At 43.2% G+C, this 23042-nt stretch overlaps 2 protein-coding genes across 4 annotated transcripts in view; one reads left to right on the forward strand and one right to left on the reverse strand.

Annotated features, from left to right (window-relative positions):
- The window catches only part of GAS6 (growth arrest specific 6), a 62797-nt gene extending 60782 nt beyond the window's left edge, over positions 1-2015 (forward strand). For both annotated transcript variants that reach the window (XM_090021669.1, XM_090021678.1), the window contains exon 15: positions 1811-2015. In XM_090021669.1, coding sequence (XP_089877795.1) covers positions 1811-1962 — 152 coding nt within the window. In that variant the 3' untranslated portion in view covers positions 1963-2015. The remainder of the gene's footprint in view (positions 1-1810) is intronic.
- Positions 2016-8775: 6760 nt separating this feature from the next.
- TMEM255B (transmembrane protein 255B) overlaps positions 8776-23042 on the reverse strand; it is a 147982-nt gene continuing 133715 nt past the window's right edge. The window contains exons 8-10 of one of the 2 annotated variants that reach the window (XM_090031685.1): positions 21302-21464; positions 17567-17710; positions 10209-10392 (exon numbers count right to left, since the gene is read on the reverse strand). In XM_090031685.1, coding sequence (XP_089887811.1) covers positions 10343-10392; positions 17567-17710; positions 21302-21464 — 357 coding nt within the window. In that variant the 3' untranslated portion in view covers positions 10209-10342. Of the gene's footprint in view, positions 10393-17566; positions 17711-21301; positions 21465-23042 lie in introns of both variants that reach the window. The other variant, XM_090031686.1, reaches the window with a different exon arrangement.

Genomic DNA, 23042 nt, shown 5'->3' on the forward strand with positions numbered 1-23042 from the left:
GAGGACATCTGTTACCTATGTTGAGAGAGAACTCTCTAGACCTAAACCTACATTCTTTGATACAGAGAAAAGAGATTTGCCCCGTTTCCTCCACCCTTGTCAGATGAAATCACTCGCTTGCACAACCAACTTGTTTAGTCTAGCTTTAAAGTGCAGATAAACTAGTGTCCTTTAGGGCATCAAGGTGAACACTTCTTTCTTTAACTTTTCATGTGACGTTTATTGAATGTTTTTTTAATTGCTATTTAAAGTGACTAGGTTATCAACGTGAGTAATATCAATTTATTTCAGGTGCTGATACTTGTTAAATTTTTGTCTCTTCCTAATTCAATATTTACATGGATATTTATGGGCATTAAAAAAAGGTGTTTCCCTCCCCCTCCTTCCATGGCTGACAAAGCTGTGATTAGAGGGCTGCAAACAGTGTGTTACCATAGGGAACATTAAAGCCTCATTAATTCAGTTCATTCCCTTCAGTACCTTTCTGAAGAATGTCCTTAACTTCTGTGCACAGTTGCATTGCATAATCAAAGAACAATAAATATTCAAAACAGAGTGAGAGGTAGGTACTGCATTCAGGCTGGACCTGCCTGTCACGAGGCCCTTCGTAACCAGGGATCCAGGTTTCTCATTTGCAATGGAAAAATGTGGTAAAACCCGGATTTTCTCCTTTAAAGAAGAAAAAAGCAGGAAGTGGTGGGTTTCCCCTTACAGGCTGGTAGAGATCCAGCCTACAAGGAGCTGTCAGGGAGGAGGGTGCCATGTGTATGTGTGCGTGTACACACGCCCATGGCTTCCAGGCAGCCTGGAGAGCAGCTCCCCACAGGGGGGAGATTGAGGCCTCCATAGTGAGAGGCTTGGGTGGTGTGTGGGGTTTGGAGCGTGGTGCTGGAAAGCATGGCTGCAGGGCCTGAGCGGGGAGCAGGATGGGGCCATGGGCAGCTCGTCTAGGGGCTGGCAGGGGGCTGGCTCCCCAACACTGCGTGCACTCCTGCAGGGACATGGGAGGCTTGTGTCCCCCAGATTTGTGCATGGGGTGAGTGTGGGGTGCCCGCTGCAGGCTTGGGCTCCCTGCCCTGCTGCCCTTCCCTCCAGCAGCCTCTGGGGCCTGGTGGGTGAGACTTGGCACAACAGGGCAGAGAAGGGCAGCAAAGCTCAATGATGCTGCTGTGAGACCTAGACTGCTGTGGCAATGTGTCCAGCAGCAGTGAGGGGCACAACTCCATGCTGCCACTCCCGCTGTGTTATCCTTGTTCATAACACATTTTCAGCAAATACCTTAGAGAGCAAGAATTCACAAATGCAGTGCCACATTTACAAACAACCAAACAGCAAGAGACTGGGAGGAGGAAATACGCTTTGATGCTTATCTTGCTGGGGTCTTCTGACCCCAACTGACTTCCTGCCTCTTGGGCAGGGGGCTGGACCTGATGATCTTGCGAGGTCCCTTCCAGCCCTAATGACTATGAAATCTATGAAATGGTGAAATAGAAAAGCAGTGGGTGTTTCATGTTTGAAGTATGGGTCTAAGTCCACAGGTATGTGTAAATCAGCGTATCTCTGCTGAAATGACTGGACCTACACCAGGATGATCTAACTTGAGGCTTCTGTTTTGTATATGAAAAAACAAGCAAACTTGAGGCCCCCTTTGGGGAAAAAAAGACTGAAAAAGAAGTACAGATTCCAGAATGGGAGAGAGGAAATATGGATGCATTTGAATTTTTCAGAGTAGGGGGTGACCCAGACATGGTAGGAATGGTATTTACTCGAAGCGAGACATTACAGGATATCTTCCTTCCCTTTTATGTAGCGGTTCCTGTCACTTCAACTCCAGTCACCGCTTTCTTCCATGGCTGCATGACTGTGAAAATGAATAATAAGGCACTGGACTTAGACGAGGCTCTTTACAAGCACAGTGACATCACATCACATTCTTGTCCTCCAGTTGCGGTTGGTCAGTAGGTACTACTGCAATGCAGAGTTTTATCTTCAAAAAACTTTCAATGCTTTTCTTTTTTTTAAAGATATAAATTATTCAGACTTCCCGCACTGTGTGTATAGTTTCTCTTAAACACTGAAGTTCTGTAGGAGCTACTGATCCTCATGTCAGATTGTTAATTGAGATATTTCTTTGCTTTGAGGTTTAAAGTTTGTAATATATTTGTAAATAGTTCAGAAGACTAATATTAATAATCCAAAGCTACAAATTATGCTTAAGGTGAACATTATGTTAAAAGACAGGTGTCTGTAACCTGGAAAACCTGGTAAATACATGTGCATGAACTGGAAGAAAAAACTATAGTTCTGTATTATTTTTTATTACCAAGCACTGCTTTCTGATTTACAAAACATGAATAAATAAAATATTTACATAAAACTTTTTAACTTAATTCTATTGAGGTTATGCTTTGTTTAGTATACTTTGGAACTGTTGCTTCAGACTGTGGCTGATTTGCAAATCTAATACCCTTTTTTTTTATTTGTATGTCAAGGAATGGTATTTGACTTCTAAAAATGTGTAAAACTCCTCCACGGGTTAGTTTTGTTTCCTTTTTTGGTAACATGCCTTTCAGAGACAATGGGCTTAGTCACAACCGTTAAAAAAAGCATTGGTCAGTGCAGAATTTAAAAGTTAAAGGAAAAACTGGCCCAGCAAGACACAATTAAAAAGAAAGTCTGCATCATTTAGAGCTAGAATCACTTTGTCTCAATTATCAGCAGGGATCCTGTTTTCTTCTGATTTAAAAACCCCTCAATTTTCAGTTAAAAAAAAAGTTCCCCATATTTCTGTGTTTTAAATGAAACACCACTAATATATAGATGTATATGTAGTGGTGCTTCATTTTAATCATGGAAACGTGGATTTAGGGTTACTTTTTTTTAAACCCAAAATTGGGGATTTTTTTAAATTGGAGAACACCGGGGCCCTGGTTATTAATGAGGCAAGCAATGAGAGATGGCAAGGATGGGGAATATTGTTCAGTGATGATACTTTTGCTGCTTATTTTTAGGTTGGCTCACTGAGTTTAATGGGGAGCACTGAGGTGTGGGATTGTGCCAGCTACTCAGGCTGAATGGCAGTAGGGCTGAGAATGTGGACAGGTTTGTTCACTACAAGATGTAGCAAGGTGTTTTTAATTCTTCCAGTACCAGCCAAGGTTCTTCAGGATAGACAGGGTTGACTTTGCCTGCACTGTGCTGAAGCAGGTCATGCTATCTTTCTCACTTTTGGAAACCATCTCTGAGCAAATCTTTGATAGTAGCAGCAAAGGCCTGATTTCAGAGGGTATTAATAACATGGGGCTGACATCTGCAATGTGCTGATCACCTTGTAAGATGGTGCAGTCCATGATACTTGAAGATGATCTGCACTTCTCAGGAGATGCTTAGAACCATTATGGCACTTAGCCCTTACTGGGTGCATCTACATGCGAGACACCACATCACTGTAGCAATGAGCTACGGTGATACAGCATTGGCAGGCACAAACTGTGACACTGATGCTACTGCACAGTAGCAATGAGCTACATCGCTGTAGCAACATAGTGTCTAAAAATAACCATGAGCTGCTGGGACCATTAAATAAGTACCAGGACTGTTAAAATACCAAATGTACAATCAGGGGCACATGTAGACGTGCCCACTTTGTACCAAAATTAGAGCAAACAGAATCCCATATTTTCTGTGGTTAGAATTCAGACACTTTGTGTGGATAATATTTTGGAGTGAGTGGCATGCTGGAGATGCTTGTGTTTTATTTTTATTTTTTTGTTAGGAGTTTTATACATAATTTCTACAGATTCCTTTAGATTTAAAAGTTTTATGTTACTAAAACAATTGGATCTATTTGTACATAAAGTTATTTGTGGAGATTCTAAAGGCCAATATGGAGATGATCTCATTTTGATTTTTTTTTTAAGAATGTATTGAGCAATTGCATTCAGGGTTTTATTTGGTCAAAGTTAGAGAGATGACAGATGAACCTAATAATGGTGCACATTGCCAGCACTTGTGATCAAGCTATCCAGCAGGAACTTTCCCCAAGGAAAGCATGGAAAAATAGGAAGAATATTCCAAATGCTTGCCAGTCAGGAATTCGTTTGAACAGGAAAGTAGAAACTACTTCTCTAGCTGCCAGATAAAGTAACATCTAGGTTTAATTCCTTGAACAAAAGAGACTAGGGCGAAGCAGTGGGACCAGAAGTGTCAGACCAGTGACAGAGAAAGCATCAGCTAACCCAGAGTCAGCCCTTGAAGGTCTGATCTGGCATGGGTGATGAGTAGCAGAGTGCTGTGACATCATGCCCACCGTGCTCACCTCTGCTGTGAGGCCTGCTGCTTTGCCATATCAGCACTTCCCCCATTGCAGAAGGGTCAGAAATCTGCAGTGACAGTTGGCCACTCTGGGAGGCAAAGACTTACAGCCCATGGCCAGATCGCAGGTTCCAGCCCATCCTGGCAAAAGGCTGCTGATCTCTGAACTAACCAATTCTTTCTACGGTTTGGAGAAGGCCAAGTACTAGAAGTTGGCTTGCGTGCCAGTGAGGTCAGATAAAAGCATGGGGAGAAAATGCCCCTCACTTTTGATTTGACTCCAAGGGATAAGGGGAGGAGGGAGGGAGTAGATGGCTCCGACCCTCATCTGGCCTCCGGATCAGAACTGCAGCTGCTGCCCCCCCCCGCCCCTGCCCTTGCCTCTACTCCCCTTTGCCTTACCCTACATCCCCTTCCCTCCCACCTTCATATATAGAATCTAATTATTGGGGGTGTTTTCTTAAATTCAAAGTTGTCTTGGATTCATGTAAATCTGGTACTAAATTAGTAAAATAAAAAGAGACAGAACTACCAAAGGAAAATACGTAGGACCAGTTTGCTAACAATAAAGTTATTATTCTTACTGGGAGGACTAAGGGAAGGAAGTCTTGTATCACTGATGCCAGGGTGGATAAAAAAATAATAAAAACAATTGGATTTTTATTTAAATCAGATTTCTTTTATTTAATTTTTTTTGTTTTTTAAGATGCTTTTTTAAAACAATAAACCTATATAAAGATAGGTTTGATTTAAGATATTTGAGATTTTGATTTAAAGCTCAAAGATATCATTATGGAATACATATTTTAAATTCTAATTTTATACTATTTGAGATAATATATTCATGTAAACTTTTTAGAAATTTTTTATAAATAGGTCACAGTAAGACATGGACTATATTAGGGGCACAATTTTATGGGGTTCCCAGAGTCTCCTCTATAGATTAGTAAAGATTAAAGAAAACCATTCTCCCTAGTGGGACCAGTGCTCAGTCTAGAAGATCCCATTAAGCATCTGTGATGCTTAGTTTCAGTTCTCAAACTGGGGATTTGTATCTCCAGAGATAACATCCTTGTTAACAACAGTATATGTAAATGAGAGATAACAGACCTGATTACCTACCCATCAGCCCTCTCATCTTTCTGCAAGTTTGTGTAAACAGTCAAGACCTTACCTCTCTCTAAAAGTGCAAAGTTTCAAGAAGTAAAATGCAGGGTTCTCCACCTTGGGAGGAAAAACCTGCAGCATCCTTATAGGCTCGGCAGTGCTATGTTGGATAGCACTACAGAAGAAAGAGACTTGGGGATCATCATTCACCACAAGATGAACATGAGCCTGCAATGCGATGCTGCGGCTAATAAAGCGACCAAAATGCTGGCTTGCATCCATAGATGCTTCTCGAGCAAATCCCGGGACGTCATTCTCCCCTTGTACTTGGCCTTGGTGAGGCCGCAGCTGGAGTACTGCGTCCAGTTTTGGGCTCCGCAATTCAAAAAGGATGTGGAGAAGCTTGAGAGAGTCCAGAGGAGAGCCATGCGCATGATCAGAGGTCAGGAAAACAGATCTTACGATGACAGGCTGAGAGACATGGGACTCTTTAGCTTGGAAAAGTGCAGGCTCAGGGGTGATCTGATGGCCACCTATAAGTTTATCAGGGGTGACCACCAGGATCTGGGGGAACGTTTGTTCACCAGAGCGCCCCAAGGGATGGCGAGGTCAAACGGTCACAAACTCCTGCAAGACCGTTTCAGGCTGGACATAAGGAAGAATTTCTTTACTGTCCGAGCCCCCAAGGTCTGGAACAGTCTGCCAGCGGAGGTGGTTCAAGCACCTACATTGAACACCTTCAGGAGTAAATTGGATGCTTATCTTGCTGGGATCCTATGACCCCAGCTGACTTCCTGCCCTTTGGGCAGGGGGCTGGACTCGATGATCTCCCGAGGTCCCTTCCAGCCCTGATGTCTATGAAATCTATGAAAGTCTATGAATAGAGGATTGTTGGGGGTGGAGTAGATCTGGGCAAGGAGGAGGAGTTTGGAGATAATTGCAAGAAGGGAGGGGCAGTAGAAACAAAAGAGAAACATTTTGAGCATAATATTCTGGAAATCTTGACATGTTTCTGAGTATTACCCTCTCCATTGATTTGAGAGCTAGTGAGGGAATGGTATGGTAGAAAGGAAAAGCTATCATGGCAGTAGGCTTGCCAAACCATAAGAGAGACCCTGTTTTGGGAATATTTTAATGAAGGTTATATCAAACAACAAGAATGCACTTTTTGTAGAAAACAATGATTAAATCAAGGCTTCTGATTTAAATCATGATTTAAATTTATTTGATTTAAATCAGATCCACCCCACCTGATGCTATTTCCAGTAGACAAAAAGGGATGATTCTAGTCAACTGGTGAAATGATTAAGGAACTAGGAAATGTTTTACTCAAGTTATTCATTTTCACTTTATCAGAGGACTCCTACAGGAATCATGGCAGAAGGCAGTTCTTTACTGTTTTTCAGGTCATTGTTTTTACCTTCCAACATATTTTATCCCATTCTTTCAGTTTAGGCAATTCCCAATATTTTTTATCAAGGATAAACCCAGTGTAAGCTCCATTCTTGTCAAGGACGACACATTAGCAAAATAGTTTCACATTTGGCATTTGTGTAACTTCTGCAGTTGTTTTCCCAAAAGAGTTTAAGTGAATCAGAAGACCTCTGTGTTAATGCTAGTGGTTATACTTAGTGCTAGAAAATTGTCTTTAATACTAACAGAATTCTGTGCAATTTCACCTCAATATTATGAAAAAGAGAATATAACTTAAATGTCATTGTCCTTGAACATTGTAACTCAGTTCTATATAATTGTAACAGATGGGATTTTGATGCAAAAAATGCTCTGGCTAATTTTTTTTTATAGTTGAATAGACTTAAATATTCTGCATGGACAAAAAAGTATGATCAACAAAAAAGAACCATGTTTTCAAAATACAGAGATACGCAATACTGTAATATTTCAAACTGATCACACACGTAACGCTGTACTACAGTAAAGGGGTATGGTGATAGGAAGTTTCTTCCATGTACCATTTTCTTCAGAGAGTACGATGAAGTCAGACCTTCTTCCTCTGACTGTTGTACAGTCAAATAAGTCTTCCTTCTTCTGTTTTTGAAGCAGTTCAGTTAGTGAGCTGAATGCTTGGAGTCAGTGGAATTTAGCTTGCTCCAAGGTTTCTGGTTTGGTCCAAATATGAGACACATAATATGGAAATGCTATCTGCTGGGTGAGTTATGTCTGTATATTTTCAATTGTGTAAAACCAACACTTAGTATAAATTAAAGAAACTGTCTTGTGTGCAACTTCCCTTTCTCTCACTTGCTTAAAATAATGTTAAGCTTTATGTCAAAATTCTGCCCACCATAATCCTGTCCTTTTGACCTCAGTGGGTTAAAACCTGGACTTAATCCAAGAGACCCTTCTGGATTGATCAGAATAGGATGTCTTGGTCCATTTTTAAACAAATAACTTTTCATATTTGCAGGTTTTAATAGTGTATATTTTAGCAGTATACAGTACATAATTAATAGAAAACTGATTGATAGGTAAAAACTATTATGACATTTTAGGGGCTTCTTTTGCTTTGTTTTCAGCTATTTACTTGTTCTTGCATCCTTTCAAAGGAAACTGCATAGTGATTTTTTTTAAATGACTTCTATACTTCCACTGTTTGAAGCAGCTACCTAAAAGCATAATGATACATACTATTCCCTCTTCCATCTTGCACGCATTGAGAAGAATTTTTATAGTTTTCTAATGTTGGCTAACTGCTCCCTAATGTGCAAGATCCACACAATAGGGCTGTGGGAAGGAGCTACTATTCACTTTGGATTTGGCCAGTTCGGGGGACAGTTATTCGAATCGGTGATTCAAATCACTGACCCAAATCGTTTTGGCTGAATCTGATTCAGAGATTTGGCCACTGCCGAATTGGCCAACTCTCCAAATCAAATAGACCCCATTCCCTGCCTGCTCTCCCAGCCCCAGCTATGGCTGCCCAGCCCCAGCATCCTGGCTCTTGGGGAAAAAAAAAAAAAAAAAGCCCTGCACTCTTGGGGAAAAAAAATCTGTCAGGCCGGGGGGCGGGGACAGCAATCTCCACTGTCCCGCACTGCGTGGTGGGTTCTTCCACGAGCCCCCAGAAGCCCCAACAGCCACTGCAGCATCTGCTGAGTGTGGGGCTTTTTTCTTTTTAAAGAGCTAGGATGCTGGGGCCGGGTGGGGCAGCCATAGACAGGGCTGGGAGAGTGGGTGGGGGGCACTCAGGGGGGCTGGGGGAGCAAGCAGGGGATGGGGCCTGGCAGGGGTCCCCCCCATAGTCCCCTACTCCCTCCTCCAGCCCTACCCCTGCCCCCTACTTACTGGGTCCAGCTCCCTGCGGTGGTGAGCAGGGACTGCCCAAATCTCCGAAGTTCTCTGAATCTTTTCCAAATTGATTCAGACCTTTTAATTGGTCTCCCAAGTTGATTCAGATTTGAAGATTTGGCTGCTGAATCGGGCCAAATCTCCTTTGAATTGAATCAGCACCTGAAGCTTCTCACAACCCGACTACACAGCTAATGACAGTGCCGTAACAGTGGTGCCACAGGAAACATTGTACCAGGACTTGGCAACAGAGTAACTTTTTTTTTTTTTTAAACCATACTCAGGTGCTCATTTATGGGTGTTTAGAGTTGCTACTTAATGATGCACATCCAGCAGAGGGAGTAAAAGACCATGCATTTCCTTTGGATGTTACGTAGGAAATACATTGTTCATATAATGTGAGATGCATTTTTACATTCTCTGTAGTGGGAAGGTGGAGATGGAGGAAAACCCAGAAAACCATTTGGTTACTCTGAGTCTTCATCAAACCATTCCAATTGTTACAAAATTACAGAACTCTCTCTTTTTTTTAAATAAGAATACTTGAGGTCAGCATACACCACTTCAAGGTCTTCTGGTTTGTCTCGTTTTATTTTTTTCCTGTAGTAGAAAAGAACTCATTTTGTTACAATCTCATCTACTTTCTACAGTATATGGAAAAATACAGAACTTTTAACACTTTAATAAATATATAGGTTAAATACTTATGTGGAAATTGCACCCACAACACACTGACATAACTTAACTGGACTGGTACTATATTCACATATTTCAGACGAGAGAATTAAAACAGCCCTATTAAAATGTAATATTTGAACTTCATCTTTCATAGTAGGGTAAAGCTCATTGGGATACTTTACCTCTGTACTGTGCTTCCCCTTCCTTGTGAAATTCATGCAGTCTTGGATATAAACATGGCCTGTTCAGTTATAAAATAATTGCCATGTTATTTTTATTAGAAAGCTTTCACCAGAAAGGGGCTACTAAAGAATAATATTAAGGTAAATAAATTCTAGTTTCTTTCTATCCAGAATGATTCAAAGCCCTGGACTACCCACTCATATAGTACATACTATAAGATAAGATTTCTAAATCAAAATTACAAAACCACTCTATTATCAGTTTACAAAAATGGAACCAAGCATCCAAAGTGGGTGTTTGTTTTTCTTTTTTCTTGTTTTTTCTACTGAGAAAAAGTCACTAGGTATTATGCTGAGAAGAAAAGTCATGCTTATGCTAGCCAGAAAGCAGTGTTGCTGCTGACTACATAAAAACCAAGTGGTAACTAAGAACTTCCTCTGGGTGATATACCTGCAATAGGCTTCCAGCATTCTGTTTAGTCATAGTGATGTGTAAGTAAAAATTGAACAATCATAGCACACCATATGGCTTCTTTGATAGTCTGCTGCCTGTGCAGCAGTTTCCAAAGGTGTCTGTCTCTTTAAAGAAAGGTGGGGGGGAGGGGCAGGACTGTTTGAAATATAATTCTCTGCTCTAGGGGGCATACGGTGGTGGTTTTTCCCCTGGCAGGAAATAAGTTGGTGTATACAGTGGTGGAGCATTTGGAGGTAGACCATAATTAGAGCTGGAGTGGGATGGAGGCTGAGTATCATCAGATAAAGAAATATCTGTAGATGACGATCCTGGAAAATTGCTGGCAGGCTGTAATCAGACAAAGAAAAATAACTTCTTCAGTACAAGAGTGCAACCAGGTTTGCAGATTTGCTGTATTAAGTGTATTATATATAACATATCAACATTAAATAATAAATCTTAGAGCTAAACCTCTTGGGCATCTTTATTGCAGCAATTACTGTAATATAGGTTTCATTAAGATTATTACATACAGTACATATCAAGGTGACACAGTTTATACTTTGTAATCCAGGTTCAAGTTTTCAGTAAGACTTAAGCTACAAATTACCCTGCATGAAAGTAATTGTAAGAAAAAAACCCACAAAACATACATTTGTAAGAGAGACACTCTACTTTCTCAGGTAAGTCACTGTATCTGATTGATCTTCAAGATGTGTGGAGCTGTTTATTTAAATCCATGTTGATACTTGGAAAGTTTAAGGCAGGAGTGGCCAATCTGCAGCACAGGTGCCATAATGAGCATGGGTAGCCCCTGCTTGTGGCATGTGGTAGGTCAGGGAACAAACAGGCAGCACAGCAGCAGGGAGCAGAAAGAAGAGCAGCAGGAAGGGCAGAGGAATGGGACTGAAGTGGCACTTAGGAAGGGTGTGGTGCTTAATTTGTGGCACACCTGCCAAACAGGTTGGCCCCTGCTGATGTAAGGGCTAAAGGCCTTATATAGAAATGTATTATTTGTGGATAAAATCCACATTCTTGTATCTACTGGAACTATTATGGCCTACAGGGCAAGTACTTTTGAGTGGCTGTACTTCTGACCTGGTTTAACACTGAAACTTTTAAGTCAGTGGTGCCAAGCATACAGCCTGTTATCTGTCCCCAGGCTGCCCCTCTGTCTGAATGGACCTGGGCCAACCTCTGGGCAGGACATCCATCCTGGCCACTCCAGGAACTGTGCCACACATGGTGCATATCCCAGGTACTCCTGGATGTGTACTGCATGCTGCGCCTGCTTTAGCTAGTCTGGAACCAGCACTGCACGGGGTGCCCACGGGTCCTGGACCATGTGGAGCAGGCACTGTGCAGCAGTCCTGGAACAGCTCCCTCCCCAGTGGCTGGAACAGGTGGCACAATCTGGCTTGGCGGGTGTCATGTGTAGCATGGTGCCCACTGGCTGTTCTGGGATTCATGCTATGTGTAGTGGCTGCCCCAGCTGGACTGCACTGCCCATGCCACTTGTTCCAGCTGCTCCAGGATCTGCACCACATGTGATGCCCACCTTAATCGCTCTGGGATGTAGATGACATGCAGCATGAATCCAGGAACAGGGGCTGGATGCAGGGGGAGCATGGGATCTGGGATCCCACTGACTGACCCCATGTCACTCATCTGGACTGTGGGGCCAGATGAATGTGACACCCCTGTAGGCCCTTTGGGCTGGTTCTTCAGTAAGAATAGTGCTTATGAAACCAAGCCCTGTTTGAGAGATAATCAATTGCACCATTTGTTTAAAAAATCACAGGGTGAAGTTCTGGACAGATCTGGAGTGAAATCCTGGCACTGTTTGCAATGGGAATGTTACTTTCAATAACCCCCACATGTTAGCACATGCCATGCAATGGGCTTCAGTGTAAGTGCATGGCAAATGCAATATCCTGGCAGATAAACTCCACTGTCCCAGTATTACCTCACCCATTCTTTCCTAGAACACTGGCACCATCCCTGCAACTAGGCTAGCTCCTCCTCTTGGAGATGGTGTTCTCTCCTTACATGCATGGATCTCTCAAAAGGTGTTCTCTGAAAGCAGATAGCAAAACTTTGAAGTCAAGAGCCCTTGTGTGGGTCTGAAAGGAGAATTGTGTCCTCCATTTATATATTAATTGGTTTAAATAGGGGAGGGGTATATCACACACAAGCTGAACTTTTAAGATACAAATGCAGTATTGACATATTACAGTTGAAAAGACAGAATAATAGAAAAGCAGGGCTGGAAGGCACCTCCAGAGGTCATTTAGTCCAACTAGATAATAGTACTAACACTGCTACAGAACATGGCTTTACCAGCCCTTAAAACCACTGCTGACAGTTTCACAATGAACCAAGAATCTTCTCTCTCATCTGATTTCTGGTGGTTGGTAATGATTGGAATGGCAGTCACTCCTGTTAGAGTCATTTACACAATTATCCATTCAGGATAATTACCAAAGAGCAGGACTAGATTACAACGTTAAAGAATAACCTGTGTTATTAATCCCTTCTAGAAATAGCTCTAACTTTACGAACAGAAACTCTGTCTTATATACTTGTAAAATCCAAATTCCTCATGTCGTGTTTTGCTATTATCTGCTTGTGGGAGATGTATAGCAAACGGCCATTGAACATGCACACAAATTCATTGGTGCAACTGCAAACCACTCACCCAGATGAATGCACTAAGGTAGAGCATCAGCTTCTCTCTTGAACATACTCTTCTCATTCTTTGTAGCCTAATGAATCTTTGAGTGTTCTGTGAGGTAGAGATGTGGGTTTGACGCCCTCAGACAGAGAGAGAAACTGAATTCTGATCTCTCTCAACCTGCATGAATGGGTGGTGGTGGTGCTCTGGTTTTGAAACAGAGCTTAGCAATTTTGCACAAGGAGAGCATTCAGAGGTGTGCATCCTAAATATAGGAAGGCATCTCCTTTCAGCCTAGAGTGAGGCACCAACATCCCGTACACTAGAACAAGCTGAAGTAACTAACCATATTGGATTTTCAAGATTTGACATTTTACAACTTTACTGCTGCCAAATTTCTAGACTTGTGAGGAGCCTTGGGCCCTATGGGCTGGATCTGGTGTCTGAGCAAGAGCTGTGTCAGGCCCTAGTGCCCAATCCTACTATGAGAGGCTGAGAGGGGGTAGTGCAGGGCCCCTGGGACCAAATCCCAGCATGCAGACTGGCCCAGTGCCACTTACCTGGCACACATGGCCACAAGATTAAGTACAGCTGGTCTAGGGAGCCTGGCCATCTAAATCGGTGATAGATTCCACTGTGGACAATATGTTTGGTGGTGTAACTGCATCGTCAGTAAGATATTTGCTGGAATAGCACTCCAACCCTAAATAATTATGCTGGCAAAATGAAACTGTAGAACCAGCTTAAGGCTCCAGAAGGTGTAAGTCACTTGTGACTTTCATTCTGTATAAATAACTAACCTGATTTCCCTGTTGCATATATTCAATTTGATCTTTGGTTTATCGGTAAATTAGTATGGAGCAACTTAAAACTCACAGTTTGTCTCATTATACATGTCCAGCTAAGCTGTAGAATCATAAAATCATAGAGAATCATAGAATCAATGGGTCGGAAGGGACCTAGACAGATCACCTAGTCTGACCCCCTGCCATGGGCAGGAAGGAGCACTGGGGGTGGCAGGGGTCATAAGATCCCAGCCAGGTGCCTATCCAGTCTCCTCTTGAAGATTTCCAGGGAAGGTGAGAGCACCACCTCTCTGGGAAGCCTATTCCAGGCTCTGGCCACCCTTACAGTAAAGTAGTTCTTCCTAATATCTAACCTAAACCTATCCTCCCTCAGCTTGTGGCCATTGTTCCTGGTGACCCCAAGGTACAATACCTAGGGAGACTGATGTTGTATTTAGAATGGTATCTATAATAGCTAGCATGTGGATGATATTCTGGAAAAGATGCATCTTAAATGTCACCCCACTACAGAAGATAAACAGGCTACTTAGGGCTACAGGCCAGAGCTATCTCTGATTGAAATATACAGTTCCAACGCTTCTCCTGGAATTGGCGTTGGCATCACTATTTTGTATGGGGCACAGTCTGGTCAGTGAGCTCTGAGACCACCTACTGCATCAGAGCTTGCATGGGGCCAACACGGAAGAATTCTCAGTTTGTGGGTAATAGGGCTTAGGTACTCAGTAGTGTCAAGACACTGGCAACTCTGGATATGCTTAGATGCAGGCTTGTAGGGACTGATGATGAACAAGTGTCCACCTCTGGACATTCGATGCTTCAAAGGCTAAGAAGCATCTGATTTGGATTTGGAAGATCTACCTTTTGGACTTAGGAGACCTCATTTGACTGCCCTCCTTTGACACCTAAGTATTTTTCTAGACGTAACCCAGATATCTCTTCACTAATAAAGTTGGTCATAGCCTACAAATATGGTTATTTCAGAACTGGTTTGTTGTTACTTACAAAAATTTCAAATAGGATAATAATTGTCTCGGTAAACTGAACATCTTCACTAAGCTAGCAATTGCTCATATATATAAGATTTTTATAGTGGTGCTGCAGTTCATTCCCTCCACACTGCAGCATGATTATATCTTACATTTAGGAAAGCTGTTTTTTCTTGGAAAGGGATTAATAGCTTGAACTGTGGAAGCCCAAGCTTTTGACTGACTGCCTCTGACTATCAAGTAGAAAAGTAAAGGAAAATGAACTCATTTAAAAATATTTAGCAATATATGAAGAAGGATGAAGCTGTCTATTCTGCAGCGTATTTGGAAATTCTGGTTAAAGACAGCAAGCAGTTTGTATGGTCTGACATGAATTCTACAATTACTTCTGCGGTTTCTTCAGTTGTTTTATATTGATCCTCTTTTCTCTAAAGACCATTTCTCTAAAGACCATTTCTCTACTCTCAATCTACACTTAATTGCTCTCTGTTGAACTTTTAGAAAACTGGAGCATTTTCATTGAGAATTGGAAGTGGTCCCTCATTCCTGTCTCTCTGCCAGTGCATGAAGGTATGTGATGCATACACTAGACTCTGCAAATGGGATTGACTATGTCAAGTTTTCAGAATCTGATGTTCTACAACTGTACTGGCCTCACAGCTCTTACTAGGCATTTAGTGATGTAAGTATTTATGAGCTCCTCTATGGTGCGTATCAGTTTAATCCACCTACTGCTGTGGTACCTATGTAGCCTGCAAACAGTTAAATTGATTTATCAACATGGCCTGCTTCTGAAGGATCAGAGATAGAGATAGCTGGATTCAGTGAAAGAGAAAAGGGCCTATCTCTTTGCATGGTGCAGGGGGAGAGTTTGATGTCTCTGAATAGCGATCCAGAAAATCTGCATGCTCAGAGAGCTACCTGGCACTTACTCCCCACCATCCCAGCCTTTCCCAACAATAAGTGAACCACCAGCCCTTTTTCTAGGGTGTAGGCATCTGATGGAGGGTGCAGGCAGGCACCTCCCTCCCCTCAGGCTAACTAACTAGGCTTGTTCTATCAAAAAAACAGACAGGGCTTCAAGCCACAGGAAGAGGAGGTTGTGGTGATGCTAGTGGTACTTATCTTGTTCCAGCAACCTTTAACAAGCCATGGGCCGGAACAACCCTGCTCTGGTCCAATGCAGGCTGGGTACCTCTGATAGCACAGCAGCAGAACGGCCTTTCCTTTCAGCTGCACCATAACCAGGAAGCTAAGAGCTACATCTGCGCTGCTACTGCTTCTCTCTGTGCACTCCCTCTCACTCTGTGGCTGCAGCATAGGCACAGCTTCAAGCTAGTGGGGAGTTGTGTTAGGTCCTGAATGCTGGAAACTGCATCTGCACTGCTACTGCTCTGACCTGCTTCCCTTTCATTTCCCCCATTTCTTTTGTGCCCCCATCGCATCCTGGCTGCAGTGTGGGTGCAGCTGCAAGCTGCTTAGCCTCAGTGCAGATTCCCACCCACTGGAAGCTGCCCACACTGCAGCCAGGGGGAGGAAGGAGCTCCTCACTGCTTGACTCCAGCATGGGCCACCGGCACTGACACAGGTAAAACCCTTGAGCTCTATGGCTGGATCCAGTGGTTGCATGGGTTGCATCTGGCCCACAGGTTATATATTGCTTTATAACTAACTTGTGGTTACCATATTTTTGGTGTATAAGACCAAAAGTAGCACCCCTCCCAAATGATAAAATTGCACCTTCATGACACTCTCCTTTCCTGCTTTCCCCAGCAGTCCCTGGAAGGCTGTCCCCTAAAAGTAACTTCAGGGTATACACAGGGAAAGATGGGGGTCTTCTACTATAGCTCCTCCATTCTTCCCACTGGTGTCTCCCAGCTCACATTCAAGGTACAGCTACTCCTGGCTTAAAGTTGTAATTATGTTCTTGAAAAATGTCTTTAAGTGAAATGATGTTAAGCGAATCCAGTTATGTCACAGTAGTTACCCACCAGCAGGCAGCAGCCAAACAATGTTATAACTGAACATCGCACGACTTTAAACAAGTATGTTCTCTAATAGATTGGCAATGTAATAATGAAACAATGTTAACTGGGATGATGTTAAGTGACGAGTACCTGTACCAGTACCTAATTTCAATCACCTGGTATTTTTCCTTCTGTAACTTTGGTGTAAAAGGTGCACCTTACATTAAGCACTCTATTTGTGTGAAGGGAGATGAGACATCTTATACACGGGAAAATACGTAGTTCATTTGCCCAGGAAATGGGAGACATGGATTCAATGCTCTCATCCTGGGAGAGATCAAACCCGAATCTTCCACATGGCAAGACAGCATCTGAACAACCAGGATAAAGTAAAGAGAAATGGAGAAGGGAGGGAGAAAAGAGTAACAGATTGAGCAGAGGATGTCTGGAGTATGGGGTATGTTAGTTTTATGACTGTAGGAGGATGACAGGAGAGAGTTGGGAGAACAGATCAGGTTTCTTTGGTTAATCAGGTTAGTCCAGGGCATGCTGAGAATTCAGAATATGCTCAGTGAGTGGTGTGCTGTCAGCTTGCTTCATTCAACAATGAAGATAAATGATGCAGCGAGTTGCATTTTAAAGTTACACTCCCCACACAGAGCAGAGGCACTTCACAATGTTGTGGAAGCCAGCAGCTTTTTTTCAGTATTTTTGTACACAAGGCGAAGGCTTTACTTTCTTGCTAAACCTGTTCAGTTCACACTCATCTTCCCAACTTTGCTTCCTCCCTTTCTGTCTGTTGCATCCAGTCTGACACATGGGCTGTGAGCTGTACAACACATCTGGGGCCAGATACTGGATTGAGTGTCCTAGACATTACCATAGTACAAATAATAATAATCAGTGAAGATTCCTGAGAGCTAGAGCTAGAGCTAGACTGACCTTTGCGCTAGTAGCAAAGGGGAGTCCATTCTTCTCTACTACCATTAAATCTCCAAAGCATGTGACTTACTACTGCAGTTTATATACTGATGAGTATCCTCTGGTTTCCAAGAAGACTTACAAGGGGAACAGAATTTAGTACTCTACCTGGAGAGGTAAGGGATATGATGAGTATGCAGGGATGGCTGCTGCAGAGGGACAAAAGCCAGCATATGTCAGGATCTGCTGAGCTGGATTGTACAGGATCTGAGGAGGAGGGGCAGAGCTGAAAGCAATTTGTGACAGAGGTACCTGTTGGACATAAAAGATGACAGTATTAGTGAATGCATCTGTAATTAGCTTTCTTTTTCCCCCTCCCCTAATTTCTCTTGCATCAGACTAGGAGTGATTCATTTAACACCTTTGTTTTTCCTATTTTTGTATTTCCCTGGCAAAACTGGTGTTATATGTCACAACTTTTCCTTTTGTGGTGATTCAAAATGTTACCTTGTAGCGTGATCTCACCTTCCATCCTTCACATGTTACTATATTAAGCATCACAATCTGCCCTGTAATCTAGATAACTAATCTGGACAACCCAAGGCACTCTGGTATTATGTCCATATACATCCTTCCCCAGAGACACATGGGGTATGTGCATGCACGGTGCTTTAGTGGTTGTTTTCTGGGGTTGAGGTGAGGGGTGTCTGAAGTTAAAAAGCAGCTTTCATTTTCTTCTTCGAAGGATTTGGCACTTCCTACTCACTACCTGATAATGCAGTGGCAGGACCCTATACTGAGAAACCTGAAGGCTTGACTCCATCTCTCTTCTGCCTTTGTACCAATAGGGATATGTCTGCACATCTGTGGAAGTTGGTGCAACACCTCCACTATTTGCTCTGGCACAATTGTTCAGTATCTCAGTCTCAAGCTGCACTTTGTTTTCTCACTGGGTCAGGACTGTGCAATTTCTAAGCTGCTAGGGGCTGCTCCCTGTACAAGTCACACCAACAGGGGCCTCAAGCATGCAGCCATGGGCTCGCTGCCTCCCCATCACTTCTGCATTGGATGGCACAACCCTCGGCAAACTGGCTGTGGCCTTCCCCCTGCCTTGTGCAGTGGGTTTCTGCAGGAAGTGGAAACCAGAAGAGGGACAGGAAGCCAAGAGAGCCTGGCTGCAGCCACAGCTGAAAAAATATGGGGAGTGCTGGCCTTTTAGGAACCTGGAGCTGCAGATTAACCCATGCCAGGCTGCCACTGGATGGCCCTACACTAAGTGAAATGAGACTCTGCCCTTCTTGTCTAATTTGTGTCAGCTGACCATGTAGGCCCCTACCTCTGCACAGCAGTTGGAACAACTGGCACTCAAAATGATGCAGGCACAGAGAAAGGACTACCAGGATGCTGAAGGAAACGGAGCATCTCTTAGGACAGGAGGCAAGAAGATCTTGGCTGGCTTAACCCAGCAAAAAAGAAGGCTGAGAGAGGACCTGGTTGGTCTCTAGACCTAGCACCAGGGGGAAAAAAATCCACTTAAGCAAAGAGACAAATATTGGCATAAGATACAAAATGGCCATGAATAAATTTAGGCTGGAAATAAGGAGGTTCCTAAGCACTAGGGCTGCTTACAGATATATTAAAAAAACGGTGTTTTACTTCAAACTCCATGCACCCCCGTGCTAAGCCCAGCGCATGGCCAGAAGAGGCTTCATACTAGTTGGACCTGGCCTGCCAAACGTCTGTATAGATCAGGTGCTTCAGCAGGGCTTTTTGGCACTTTTATCTAATAGCTGATTTAATCAGCTTAGCTAAAAGCGACAAAAAGCCGTGCTGAAGCACCTGATTTATACAGATGCAGAGGAGCCAGGTCCAACTAATGTGCTGCTGCTTCCAATAAAGTGCAGTTTGTGGCACTTTTTCCATGTATGTCAGTGCCCTAGAGCACTGAGGTTTTGGAAGTGCTTTTGAGTAGGAAGAGGGAACCCTCCTACCTCTAAGACAAAGCTCAGCCAGTTTATGAAAGTGATTATATAACCTGGTTACCTCCAATAACAGAGAACTGGACTTGAAGACACAGGGAGTCTCTTGTTCCCCAAATTAGGTGTCAGGTTACAAGCCCCATGGGGCAGGGACCGGTCTTCCAGGCCCACAGCCAGCCATGGAGAAGCGGGGAGGCATCACATGTTATAAGAATTCCAGGGTCTACCCCAGAAAAAGTCTGAAATACCGGGCTCAATTCCTTGCCCTTTTGATGATTTTAAGGCAGCCTTTCTCCACCTGTACTCCCCCCCTTTTTCTTTTCTGTACCTCACAGCTCTCAGTGCCTCTATCTCCCTTACCAGCCAATGTCCCCTTCCAGTTACTGTCACTTTACCAACCCCACTTAATGCTGCTGCCTCCCACCCCTACACTCTATGCCAGGGGCAGGCAAAATACAGCCCGTGGGTTGGATGTGGCCTGCCAGGCCATTCTATCCAGCCTGTGGGGCCCCTAACCTGTTTAGAAAATTAATATTTATCTGCACCTGGCTGCCTATCATGGGGCCCTCAATGGCTTGCCAAAACTCAGTAAGTGGCCCTTCACCCAAAATAATTGCCCACCCCTGCTCTATATGTTTGTCCACTTTTTCAGCTGATACTGCTCCCCAGTACATCAGAGGTCTCCCACCGGCGGGGGGCCTGTTTGCCTGGCTCCAACTCCCCTGTTCAAAAGTGAAGTGGCTCAGAGGCTGCTTCACTCCAGGGCTCCCCATGCCCCTCATATAAAGAGAAGCAGTCTCTGACCACTCTGCTCATTACTCTCCCTCGCAGAATGAAAAAGAACTGATGGTGCCTGACATAGTCTTACTCCTGCATCCCCCCATGCTCCTCGGTCAGAGGCAGAGATACACCTGCTCTGCAGGAGAGGACCATGAAGCCACCCAGGCAGTCTCTTCCCAACAGTCCAGTCCAACTGAATGGAGGAGACAAGGGTACATTTAGGGGTTTGTCCAAGTTGACCCAGTATAGTTGTACCTTCAGACATCTTCATGCCCATGGGCCTTTGTGTTGCATACATACCAAAAGCTATATCTGCGCTTAAAGCATAACAAAATGAAATAGTGATTTCCTCTTCAATGTTGGCTAGACAAATATTTCTTATAATAAAGATCAGGTATCATGAAAGTAGGATCTGTGGTGGGGGTTGTATTTTTGCAGAAGAGAGCGTCTCCAAGGTTTCTTCATGCCCCTGTAAAACTGTTGAAATGGAAAGAAATTGCCCTCCCATTGCTTTCTATGGGAAAAACAGTTGGCTATGAGCATGAAGGCTGCGGGCAGTTGCACAACATTTTGCTCTGAATTCATCCTTTTGCAAAAAAAAAAAAGGAATGTGGTCTTCTTTGTTTTTGGAGAGAGACATTTGCTATGAAGGTTTATGGTGAGACAGCATTCTGCTGTAACTGCTGCATTTCCAGAACTACTGATGCCTCCATGGCTGGCTGGGAAGAGAAGCTTCCCATCATTGAGAATGGTAACAATATAATGAAATTAAGGCCTGCCTTTCACTTTGATAAAATGACTGAGTCAGATGTGTCAAAATGTGGCTCAGTCTGAATTGGAACAAAGCAAGGAAGGTAGGCTCAGCCTTAACTATCTGTTGACATTAGCAAAGCGACAAACACGTCTGTGTAGCAACAGGAGACCCATACATTGCATTTGTACTCATTATCACTATAACCAACTCCACTGCTTGTTTCATAGTAGATACATAGGGAGTTTTTAAAGCTTCTGCAAAGCAAAATTAGGGATTCTAATTTTTAAAGACAAAATACCAGTATACTATATATTTTTTGCAGGAAAGTCCATTGGTAATTGCACTTTGGTAATTGTAAGTAATTGCACTTTGTTTTTCAAGCATTCTCACATAACATGTTCTGCAGCCAGAATTCTCCAAAGATGCACGATTTTTCTTCTAGGGACATCCTTGCTGTCTCTTGGAATTCATCCTTAGAGCATTGCTCTGAGGCATGATGGACACAAATTATCTTCACAAGTGCCTGTGGGCATTTTTGTGGTAAGTCTACATCCTGAAAGAGAGATGATGACTCAGGTTTTAAATATTTGTTAAATCAACCTTGTATCATTTTGTCTGCCTTTTCCTGCCCTGCTTAATGTTTTCTTAGTCCCCAGTTTCCTAAAAGCTGTGTATTCATATGCTAGTTCTTCACTGAGGCAGAGTAGCAAGCCAGTAAACTAAATACTGAAGGTTACCGGAAAGGAAAAGAATCTGCTGTAGTGCAATTCTACACTATTTGTTGTTGTTTTTAAAGTGCATTTCCAAAACTGCATAGCTCCCTGTTTAAATAAATGGTTGTGGTAATTCATACAAGTTCATGTTTCCTCCTAAGCAAATAAGGGGCTTGCTTCCATCCCTCAGCTTCTTTTACTTTTAGGGTCATAGGAAAGTGGGGCTATAAGAGACCTCATAAAGTCAATTAGATCAGCCCCCTGTTCAAGGCAGGATCATCCCTAACTAAACCATACCAGCTAAGTATCTGTCTAACCTGCTTTTGAAGGTTTCCAAGCATGGCGATTCCACAACTTCTGTAGGTAGCCTGCTGAGATGCCTGACCATCTTCATAGTCAGAAAGTTCCTCCTAATCTCCAGCCTAAACTTCCCCTGCTGCAGCTTGAAGCCATTGCTCCTACTCCTGTCCCCTACTGCCATAGAGAAAAACCCATCTCCATCCTTTCTATAATCACCCTTCAGGTATTTGAAGACTGTTATCAAGTCCCGCTCAGTCTTCTTTTCTCCAGGCTAAATCACCCTAGTTCTCTTCTTTTCCTCATTAAATCTTATCTCCCAGGCCCTAATCATATTTGCTGCCCTGCACTGGACTCTTTCCAAACTGTCCACATCTTTATTGATGCAGTGCTCCAGGTGGGGCCTCACCAGTGCTGAACAGAGCAGAAGAATCACTTCTCTTGATTTGCAACTGACAGTCTTGTTAATACAACACAGGATGCTGTTGGCTTTTTTTTTTTTTTTTTTTTTTTTTTTTGCAACAAGAGAATATGTTGGCTCGCTTACAGCCTACAGTTACCCCCGAATGCTTCTCTGCAGTACTGCAACCTAGACAGCTATTCTGCTGTCTGTAATCAGATCAGCTTTGCTCCAGAACAAGTGACCGAGAGGCTGTCACTACATTTTCGTTCCATTGCTTTTTGCTGCTTTGACAGTTGAAGCGAGTGCTCCCATGTATAAATGCACGCTTAGTATGTACTGACATGTTACACATTGTTTCTTGTAGGAACATTTCAACAGTTCCACATCCCATCAGATTAATGCAAAAATAGCCATTTTGGGTTAAACTCACCCCTCCTCAAGGTGCCAGCCTGATTCTCATTGAAGCACTAGCTAAACTAGAACTTGAGTGAGTCACAGACCTTATGTATGGTATCTGCAGGAGTGAATTCCGCTATTCCAGCCTAACCCTCGAGTAGCATTTGCAATTCCTTTTGGCTTTGGTCAGACTTCAAAATTTCACAGCTATCTGCAACTACCCTGATCACCCAATGGAAGGCACTAGCCAGGCTTCTATGCACTGACCTTCATGCTCTACGGTACCCCAAACAGTGGAGGATGACTAAAGCTGAAAATGAGT

Source organism: Crocodylus siamensis, chromosome 1 (genome assembly GCF_052110815.1).
Source record: "Crocodylus siamensis isolate JL-2025a chromosome 1, ASM5211081v1, whole genome shotgun sequence".
Taxonomy (NCBI): Eukaryota; Metazoa; Chordata; order Crocodylia; family Crocodylidae; genus Crocodylus; species Crocodylus siamensis.